Source organism: Linepithema humile, chromosome 8 (assembly GCF_040581485.1).
Source record: "Linepithema humile isolate Giens D197 chromosome 8, Lhum_UNIL_v1.0, whole genome shotgun sequence".
NCBI lineage: Eukaryota > Metazoa > Arthropoda > Insecta > Hymenoptera > Formicidae > Linepithema > Linepithema humile.
This window is the reverse complement of record NC_090135.1, coordinates 2,534,459-2,545,238: the sequence shown is the minus strand read 5'-3', so window position 1 is coordinate 2,545,238 and position 10,780 is coordinate 2,534,459. Positions and strand designations below refer to the sequence as shown.

The following is a 10,780-nucleotide window of genomic DNA, read 5'->3' as shown; positions in this document are numbered from 1 at the left end:
GTATTGCTCGTGTGATGCTACAGGAATGTCTATCAACAAATTCAGACTACAGTTAGGAGGAGGAAGCGTCAGGGTGACGAGACAGAGCGGCGGAGTCTCGAAGAATTACGTGCGCGAGAATTGTCTCTGCAAGGATGGTGAGGTTTTCAACGCCAAGTCACGCGTGATCAGACATCTCGCCGACCCTGAAGCGGACACCGACGCTGTCAACAAGCTGCATCTGGATCATCACCTCAAGCTTATGAGCGATCGTGAGAATCGAAATCGTATGCTCTGTGAAAATTTTAAGCGAGAAGTACTTTCGAGACTCGAAGATTCGGAAAATACCGAGCGGACCTGGAAGAGAGACCACGACGATTACATCGAGACCAGATACGTGGCGTTGGAACGACAGATTCACGATCTGAGAGGTCTCCTCGACGAGAGTGTAGCGCGACTCGATGGAAAACTCGTCGATCGCGAGCGAGAGACGAAGAGTCTTGTCGAGCGAGAGATTCACAATCTTCGTAGAGCTGTGAGAAAAAATTTCATCGAATACTACGATGAGGCGATGAAGAAGAAACAGAACGAATCGCAATGAGCGAGAAGGAAGCGGTGAGCCTGGAGAGGAGATCGCTCGTGGACGAGCTCCACGCACCGGCGAGAAGAAACTTTACGCGTCGGTCAGTCGTCGTGAAAGGATACGATGATTTGTGGCAGGCTGACATTGTCGAGATGAGACCGTACTCGCGATCCAACGGCGGTTACAACTATATTCTAACCGTTATCGATGTGTTGAGCAAGTACGCTTGGGCTATGCCCTTAAAGACCAAAGGTGGAATTGAAACGTCCAAAGCATTTTCCGCGATATTTAGGGAGAGAATTCCGAATAATTTGCAGACCGACCGTGGAAAAGAATTTTACAACAGAGATTTCCAAAATCTTGTCAAGAAACACGGCATCAATCATTATTCGACATACTCGGTTATAAAGGCTTCGGTGGTGGAATGATTCAATCGCACGTTAAAGAACGAAATGTGGAAGTTTTTCACGCTCACGGGATCGTACAGGTGGATCGATGATTTACCGCGATTGGTCTCGGAATACAACGGTCGTAAACATCGTACGATCGGTATGCGCCCGATCGATGTCACTCCCGAGATCGCAAAGGGACTCTTGAGCACCGTGTACGGTAATATAAAAATTGCCGCGCCGGCGAAATTCAGGGTGGGTGATCCGGTGCGCGTGAGCAAATTCAAAACTGTATTCGAGAAAGGATACACGCCGAATTGGTCGACGGAGGTGTTTAAGATCGCCACGGTGCAACGTACCAATCCTGTGACGTATCTGATTAAAGATTATCGCGGAGATCCGGTCGCGGGAGGCTTTTACGAGCACGAATTGCTCAAGACCGCACAACCTGACGTTTATCTCGTGGAGAAGGTGTTGCGCCGAAAGGACGACAAGGTGTTTGTAAAGTGGTTGGGATTCGACAATTCGCACAACTCTTGGATAAATAAAGACGATGTATTGTAATAAACTATGTATATTTTACATTGCATTATAATAAACTATTATACATTTATATACAATGATGTTCTTTATTACTACAACATGTTACAATATATATACATTTAAAACTAATAAAGACAATAATACATAAAATATTAAACTATATAAATTACTAAGCATTATTTACAATTGTATCTTGTAATGTCCCCATGGTAGAGTATCGGTGGATTCGGATACGACGTGTCGCTTATCATCGTACGGACTGAGCGCGAGCTTCGACTCCGACACGGTGTACACCTCGTGCATCTTTGAGCGGATGCACGATTGACGCCGTGTTAGCTCGATTTCGTCGTTGAGACACCGAGTGTAATCGTCGAACATTATAGTTCTGGCGACTACATTTTTCTTTACGCCTTTAACTTTTTTGACATCTTTTTGTCCGGTGACTCTCAACGCGTACATCTTCGCTCTCAGTCCGACAAATTCCGTCATGATCGCGCCGTTGTTCTCGTCTTTCATCAGACCGGGTACTTTCTTGTTGGCGCGCGGTATACCGTAAACGTTGTTCTCGGAGTAGTCGCTCGTGTCAAATTTTGAAATATCGCGTTTCATATCCCGATACGCGTCCTCGCATTGTAGAAAGTATATCAGACTGTCGGTATCGGTATACATAATTTTGCAATTGTCGCGGTAAAGAGGCGCCATGTACTCGTAGTGAAACTCGTACAAGCAGGTCTTGGATATGTCGAGGATGCACATACCCACGTAGATCGGCTTGTCGAATTTCACTTCGAGTTTTCGCAACTCTACGGCGACTAGATCCTCCGAGAACACGCTTCGGCTGTGGAAATTCGGTTTCGCGATCATAGCCTCCGCTCCGTACCGACCCTCCCACTGTGTAAGGAGCCGTACATCCGTATGATTTCGCACATTCTCCATGGTTTTGCCGAAAACCGCGTTGTTCATCAATTTGTATAAATTTTTCTCGAATTCATTACTCGCGAGTGTCCGAAACTGTGTATTCAGTTCTATGTATCCGCGGAGCCATGGAGATTGCGCGAATTGCAGTACGCGGTGAATCTTTGCAATTCGCAGGCCATGTAGCACGCATTGCTGCAGATTACGGTAGTGAATGACATAACGCTGCTTATCGTACAGCGTTGCGAGTAACTTGACCTCCAGCTTGCCGGGCGGCTTATCGCGCGTCGGGCAGAACGGCAGGTCGGAGTGCGCGTCGTGAAGATTCACCGGATACTCGAGATCGACTTCCAGCACGTAACCGGTAGCCGAATCGGATGCAACGGACATTACGTCAAAGCTCGCGACATCATCGACCCATCGAAATTTGGCGTAGGGCAACGGTTGACACATTGCCCAGCCGTACAAGTTGTTTACATCATAGTACATTAGGTACGATGACGGTTCCGATGGATCGTACGATGACATGTATTTGTTGTTGGCGGCGGCGTATCGGTTGGAGCATTGGCTGAGACCGCCGCGTATACCGCGCTCGACAAACAGCACCATATCGATGTCTGTGAGCAACTCGAACTTGATGCCCGTGTACTTCAACATAGCGTCCCACGTGTACCCCGGTAATGTGTAATACTGAGCGGGATCTAAACCGTAACTCTTTATACACGTGTTTCGGAAATTTTCGAAAATATCCGCCAACAAAAGAACGTCTGTTTTCAAATACAAATCGCTGTATTGACCTAGATCTTCGATCGAAAAGGTTTGCCAGACGTTTGTCGCGTGCGCGTAATCGCTCTCGGATACTGTTTCTCCGGTGAGCGAGCTGTAAAACGATTCGCGCGATGGTAGGCTTGTGTCCCGGAGCTTGTCGACGCTGTCGACGTACTCGTAGGGAAACACACCTTTCCGAGTAAGCAGATTGAAATGTTCCGCGGATAAATGGCTAAATTCCGATCGTGTAATTTTTAATTCGTCCGTTGTCAGATAAGATGCTAATTTTTCAAGACTTGTACTGAGAAATCTGAATGAATCGATAAATCATAATTTCACGCAAATTTTGGAATTTTCATCCTCCGTATCTTTAACGTTTTTAGTGAATGAAATGTAACGTTCTTTCGTCAGCGGCAGTAAATCAATGTTGCCTTCGAAAGCATTGGCAACATCTTTGATGATGAAATGCGCGTCGTAACCGGATAAATTGTGAAATATCACCGGGATAACGTGGGAGTCTTTGTAATTTAAATTGCACGACGAGTGCGCGGGACCTCGATAACGCCCGGTAAGATGTCAATGATCGCGCACCCGCGTATCATCCGGTGTAAACGGTTTCTCGCACACGTGACACGTCGCGGTGCTACGGAATTTTTCCGATTCCTCCGGCGTAAGATCCGCCATGGGGACGATGGTGGTGCGGATCGCTTTCACGCGGTGCGCCAAATCGTGCAGTTCATTGACGAGCCACGCCACGCAATCCTCACCGCGATACGACTTATACCCGGATAAAGAATTATCGTACGTGCAACTTACATAATATCCTACGCTAAACACATTGTGATGCTGATAGGCGTATGTGGTGCCGTCTTGTCCATCCTTCTTCTCGAGCGTACATTCGAGATCGGCGTATACAACAAACGGGAGCCGCTCCTTCCGGTTGTAATTGCGGAACGTCAGCCACTTGTCGTCCTCGCTGGGGAGAACGACGGCGCAATCGTTCATTTTCCCGCAATCGACGCTGTGGACTGACAACTTCTCCCGTGTATAAAAGTAGTGTAGACACCTGTAATAATTTATTTGATTAAAACTATGAATAAAAATATTGATTTATTTTATACGCATCTTTTTACTTACCGATCGCAAATGTACATTTTATGTGTGTGCTTGCTCAGTTGTGAGCTCACCAACCGCGGCAGGTTCTTTATACACGCAAAGTGTGCATCGTTGTTTTTACACACGTAGAGCAGGTTGACGTGCTTCTCCTTTTTGTCGTCGGTGAGCCGCAGAGGGACGATTTTGGAGTCTTGGGTGGTAAAGACGTTGACGGAGATGGTGTTCAGTTTCTCGAATTTTGATATTTGCGGAAGCGTCACGGGGAACTCTATGCCGCACAGGTTGAGCACCGTCGAGTAATGTGGGTATTCTATCGTCCTTTCCGAATTTCTTTTCGTCGGATATAGAGCGGCGACGACTGCCCACGCGAAGCACGCATTATCATTTGATTTCACGTTGACCACCGCCTTTTTTAACATAATTTTCCGCGGTAACTCGATGTGGCATCCCGCGCGTAGAGGATTCAACTTGTTGACGTTGATTGTTAGGTTCAGGATACGTGACAACGCCCATCCGCTATCACGTTCCTGAAACTCCTCCAGAGATGCCTGTATGACGTCAACCACATGCTTCGTGTACCACTCGTTTAGATCAGATGTTGGATATATCTCTTGATTCTTCGTGGCGATGGTCTTCACGGCAGTCTTGTCGCCCGCGATGAATTCCCCGTTGAACGCGGTGTTAATCTTGACGCTGTTGTGTTCCATCATGACGCCCTGGATCCGTTCGATGACGGTATTTCTTATCTCTCCCAAAAATTCACGAGGATCGATGTATTCGTGATTGACAACCGCACCCGTCAGCACACGGTTCCTAAACGCCGTCTCGATCTCCTTCCACGTGTAGCCCTTCTTCTCGTATCCGCCGTATCCAGCACCGATGGGCACAAAACGCTCTTGAATGATCTTCCTCACACCCTCCAGACGCACAATTTGCGCCACCAGAGAGTTCACTACTCCGGTTCGTTGTCTCTTGCGACATTTTTCCCTCAGAGAATCGAGGTACTCGTCGCACTCGTAGTCCCATGGGAGAAACTCTCCCAACGTTTTGATATTCACTGCTCGTACGGTGAGATCGCGCTCCATTTTGAACAACTGTGACAATTTATATTTTTTCACGAGCTTTTTATACCCGCTCGTCGCACACGACACTAATTAAAAATATCGATGATGTCACGCAAATTGAAATCTGGCAACATGGCGCCTAAAAGTGGCTGCCTAAGGGCCTATGATCTAAAAATAGCGATGATGTCACGCTAAAACCTGCACGAACCTGCAAAGGATATAAACAATTCTCGGAACTATAAATCATTTTTGTATAAACAATCCTTATCTCTCTATGACTCATGCTTATATAAACAATCCTTATCTTATCTTTTCCAGGAATTTATGTAATCCGATACCTTCCCCGCACCTCCCCCTCACCTCCCTTGTCACCCCCTCCACTCCAAAAGTGCTGACGCAGTGTAATCCGATACCCTTTGTATAAACAATCCTTATCTCTATATGACTCATGTTTATATAAACAATCCTTATCTTATCTCTTCCAGGAATCCTTATCTCTTCCAGGAATTTATGTAATCCGATACCTTCCCCTCTCCCCCGCACCTCCCTCGTCACCCCCTCCACGCCGAAATTACCCCCTCCCCTCATAAACAATGACGTCATTACCCCCTCCCCTCAACCTATTCCCCCTGTAATCCGATACCTTCCCCTCTCCCCCGCACCTCCCTCGTCACCCCCTCCACGCCGAAATTACCCCCTCTCTTCCAAAACGATGACGTCATTACCCCCTCCCCTCCAAAACGATGACGTCATTACCCCCTCCCCTCCAAAACGATGACGTCATTACCCCCTCCCCCTCAACCTCTTCCCCCCCTTCACCCGCGCACCCCCTCAGATGCCTGAGTTAGAACCGGCATAGCTATACTACTAGCTTCGGTGAGCTCAAGATAAGTAGCGAAGATGAATCTGTTGCATTGTGTGCTAAGAAGTCAAAGCACATCAAAAAGCCTAAGCAAGATAAGAAAACATTCAAAGGAAAATGCTTCAATTGTGATGAAGAAGGACATACGGCTCGACAATGCAAGAAACCTAAACGAGAATCGAAGCAAGCTAACAGCGCATCACAAGGTAAAAGATCGTCTCATGGCGATGCATTCACAGCATCATTCTCTACGGCTCAGCGCGAACGCCCGAACGAAGATTGTTGGATAGCTGATTCAGGAGCTAGCAATCATATGACGTTTCGACGAGAATGGTTCGAGACATTCAAGGCGATTGACGACAAGTCTGTACCGATAACTGTAGGAAACAAAAACATTGTTTATGCAGGTGGCCAAGGTAATATTAGAGTTATATCAACGGTAAACGGTAAAGAACGCGAAGGTACACTATATGACGTACTCTGGATTCCGGACTTAGGTCGTAATCTATTAAGCATCGGCGCAAGCGCAAAACATGGCAACAGAACAATTATCGAAGAAGATCAAATCAAGATCGTCAACAAAAGAAACCAGACACTCATGACTGGTTACAGTTATGAACGAAATTTGTACACGATGAACACACAAGTTGTGCTACCAGAACATGAAGCTCATCATGCCGAAAATGATGTACAACCGCTGTCGGTGTGGCACGAACGACTCGGTCACGTGAGCTATAAGAAACTGGAACAATTGGCTACTAGTGGCACAGTTAAAAACGTGAACGTCGCAAAGATCAGTAGTAGCGAAAAGTTTTGTGAAGCCTGCATCTTTGGCAAGCAGACACGCAAGCAATTCAACGAATCGGACACTCGTGCAAAGCAGCCAGGTGAATTGATACATTTTGATGTCTGCGGTCCGATGTCAACTCCGTCTCTCGGTGGAAATACTGTATTGGTAGTTTTTGTAGACGACTACACTGGATTTCTAATCGTTCGTCCTATGAAAAATCGCACTGAAATTGTCGACGCCGTCGAAAGTGTTATTGCAATTTTTAATTCGTATGGACACACAATAAAGCGTTTTCGGTCCGATAACGCACGAGAATTTATTAGCAAAGACATGAAGCGAATTATGAACAGAAACAAGATAGTTCATGAATTTTCGACGCCGCGTGCACCACAACAAAACGGTCGTGCTGAACGACAAATCAGAACAATCGTCGAGACTGGACGCACGTTGCTGGCTGCAGCAGACTTACCTTTATCGCTTTGGGCCGAAGCTGGAAGAACAGCCGCAATTATTCGGAACCGAATACCTTTGGATCGACTTGGTGGCAAAACACCGTGGGAGATGTTCACAGGTGAACAACCAAACGTCAGCTTTTTACGTATCTATGGTAGTGATGCGTACGCTCATATCGAAGATCAATTTAGAAGCAAATTCGATAAGAAGTCAAAGAAGCTTGTACTTGTGGGTTATGAACCAGGCTCGAAAGCTTATCGTCTCTGGGAGCGCGGCACGAAGAACGTGTATGTGCGATGCAACGTTAAAATTGTCGAACCTCGTCCAATGGCAGCCGTTAAATTCATTGAAGAAGAAGATATAGAACAATTAGAAATAAAACAGGAAAAACAAGATACTGACTCCGAACAAGATTCAAGTTCAAGTAAAGATGAAGCAATTGCGACGAGAACCCGCTCAAAGGAGAAAAGACAACAAACTGAACGAATAACTGAAAACAATGGAATTGCACATCGAACAAGAAGCAAAACTCAACATGTTGGCACATGTTCATGCATGTTAGTTAAAATCAAGATACCTGAAGACTACAAAGAAGCAATCGAATCACCTGACAGAAAACAGTGGGAGCAAGCAATGTGTGAGGAACTTGATTCGCTAAGAAGAAATAATACATGGCAATTAGTTGAACTACCCAAAGGACGTCGAGCAATTCAAAACAAGTGGGTTTTTCGGGTCAAAATTAAACCAAACGGTGACGCCGACCGATATAAAGCAAGGCTCGTCGTAAAGGGTTGCAGTCAAAAACAAGGCGTCGATTTCAGCGAAACGTATTCTCCAGTAACACGCTATGACTCAATTCGAATGCTGATAGTTGTTGCAACTCACAAGGATTACGAGATGGTACAATTTGACGTCAAGACCGCCTTTTTATATGGTGATTTAGACGAAGAGTTATATATGCTACAACCCGAAGGCTTCGACGATGGAAGTAGAAAAGTATGTAAACTTTTGCGCAGCTTATATGGTCTAAAACAATCACCGTTACAGTGGCATAAGAAAATCGACTCTGTACTAGGAGAATTAGACATGAAGCCGACCAACTACGATCCTTGTGTTTACGCAAATGAAGAAAAGGATTTGTTAATCGCACTCTATGTAGACGATGGTCTAGTAATTGGAGCATCAATAGACAAAATTAATAAACTATTGAAATTACTTAAAGTGCGATTTGAGATTACACAGAACGAAGCAAGATTCTATTTAGGACTTGAAATTGACCGTGATCGACCTAACAGACACGTCTACATCAGACAGCATATACCATTAAGATGCTTGAAAAATTCAATATGTCAAATTGTAATCCAGTCAGCGTTCCTATGGATCCTAATGTCGTGCTAAAACGAGAGCTCGATGAAGATGGCAATATTATCAAGGACGAAGAAATTCCATATCGTCAGTTGATTGGCTCGCTGATGTTTTTGGCAATTGGATCAAGGCCTGACATATCGTTTGCAGTAAGCAAACTTAGTCAGTTTCTGGAAACGCCAACAGCAACACACTGGTAAGCGGCAAAGCGTGTACTTAGGTACCTACAAGATACAAAATCACTGGGTCTCACTTATGGTACAAAGATTGATGAGGACAGTCAATTAGAGGCCTTCTCAGATGCAGATTATGCATCTTGCATAGATACGCGAAAATCAGTTTCTGGCGTCCTGTTGATGCTGAATGGTGGTCCAGTTATTTGGTCATCTAAGAAGCAAACAATAGTTGCTACATCAACTACAGATGCCGAGTATATAGCGGCCCACAATGCATCGAAGGAAGTTGTGTGGACTCGTGGCCTATTACGAGAAATTGGGTACGAGCAAGTTAAACCAACGACTCTATACTGCGATAATACGGCAGCAGAAACATTAATCAAGAATCCAACGTTTCACAGGAGAACAAAACACGTGGACATAAAATATCATTATGTACGAGAAGTAGTCAAGAATGGACAACTAATGGTTACGCACGTTTCCAGCGATGAACAACGGGCGGACTTATTAACAAAAGCTCTTTCAAAGCAAAAATTTATAGCAAATTGCAAACTTTTAAGTATGACTTTGTAAACTCGTCGAGTGGGAGTGTTGAAGATAATTCGACTCGTTTTCTTTTAGATGGCGCTTTTTCGTTCGTTTCCGCGCTGCTGTTTCGGGCGTGCATAATAACCTTTTTTTTTGTTTAGTACAGTCGACTCTCTGTAAAACCTTCGAACACACGTTGGTGGTTGACAACGCCCCTTTTTGTGCATATAAGTATTGGCTTATTCTAATAATAAAAGGAATTCAGTTTCTTACAACCGAAAGTGGTGACATTTTTAATATACAAGCCTATTCACATCCATTTCCGTAACATAAAATAACTCAAAGAGTATTAAAAAGAACTTCTGCAAAGTATGAAAAAGAAAATTATATCCTTTAATTTTGTTAATATTTTATTAACAAATAAACTGCCATGTAATAGAATTTTATTAGTATTAATGAACAAAGAAAATCTCATCGACGTCGACATCGATCCAGTCGCAAAACTTATAATGTAAAATAATTTAGTTAATATGTTATTAAGTTAATATAAATGTTACATTCGAAATGTAGAAAAATAATTGAAAAATAATTTAAATTTTGTCACATAATTAATTTTGTACATTTCTGTACATTTTTATATTAACTTAATTACATATTAACTAAACTATTTTACATTATAACACGTCTTGCGTTTTATATAGCATTTAAGTCATGTGAAACAGATGTTTTATTAGTAATATTAGAAAATAACTAATTACATAAATCTTTGCGTTTGATATCACAGTTACGTTATGTGAAACACAATAAGTGTCCTTTTGAAAGTTCTAACTTAATTATTTTATGTTTCATATGTCGCTGATTTGATATTATAGTTTATATCATAGTTTATATAAGTGTTACATCCGAAATGTACAACAATAATTAAAAAATAATTTCAATTCTGTTACATAATTAATTTTGTACATTTATATTAACTTAATTAATTACATATTAACTAAAATATTTCACATTATAACACAAGTATTGTGTTTCATATCACACTTATGTCTTGTGAAACAGATGTTTTATTGGTAATATTAAAAAATAACTAATAACATAAGTATTGCGTTTGATATTACAATTACGCTAGGTGAAACATAATAAGTGTCATTTTGAATGTTCTAACTTAATTATTTTATGTTTAACATGTCTTTGATATCATATTATAGTTTTTTCCGCATATTTTATAAAAATTTTAACATAATTGTGA

The 10,780-nt window shown here is 43.1% G+C and overlaps 2 protein-coding genes across 2 annotated transcripts; both read right to left on the bottom strand.

Annotated features, from left to right (window-relative positions):
* Positions 1 to 1,219: 1,219 nt before the first annotated feature.
* LOC137001375 (uncharacterized) lies at positions 1,220 to 3,522 on the bottom strand. Its single transcript, XM_067360105.1, has one exon. The coding sequence runs from the start codon at positions 3,064 to 3,066 to the stop codon at positions 1,675 to 1,677; it is 1,392 nt and encodes a 463-aa protein (XP_067216206.1). The 5' UTR covers positions 3,067 to 3,522; the 3' UTR covers positions 1,220 to 1,674.
* A 161-nt stretch (positions 3,523 to 3,683) lies between these two features.
* LOC137001374 (uncharacterized) lies at positions 3,684 to 6,018 on the bottom strand. Its single transcript, XM_067360104.1, has 2 exons — positions 4,315 to 6,018; positions 3,684 to 4,243 (listed from the first exon to the last, which is right to left on the bottom strand). Exons 1-2 carry the CDS (start codon positions 5,376 to 5,378, stop codon positions 3,754 to 3,756), a joined length of 1,554 nt encoding a protein of 517 aa, XP_067216205.1. The 5' UTR covers positions 5,379 to 6,018; the 3' UTR covers positions 3,684 to 3,753.
* Positions 6,019 to 10,780: the final 4,762 nt, after the last annotated feature.

What these genes read in the sequence shown, in the direction of transcription:
- LOC137001374 (XM_067360104.1), bottom strand. Translation starts at nt 5,378, where the DNA reads ATGGAGCGCGATCTCACCGTACGAGCAGTGAATATCAAAACGTTGGGA. An exon ending in AAAATGTACATTTGCGATCG is followed by an intron (nt 4,244 to 4,314) that starts GTAAGTAAAAAG and finishes AAATTATTACAG; the next exon opens with GTGTCTACACTACTTTTATA.
- LOC137001375 (XM_067360105.1), bottom strand. Translation starts at nt 3,066, where the DNA reads ATGTTGAAGTACACGGGCATCAAGTTCGAGTTGCTCACAGACATCGAT.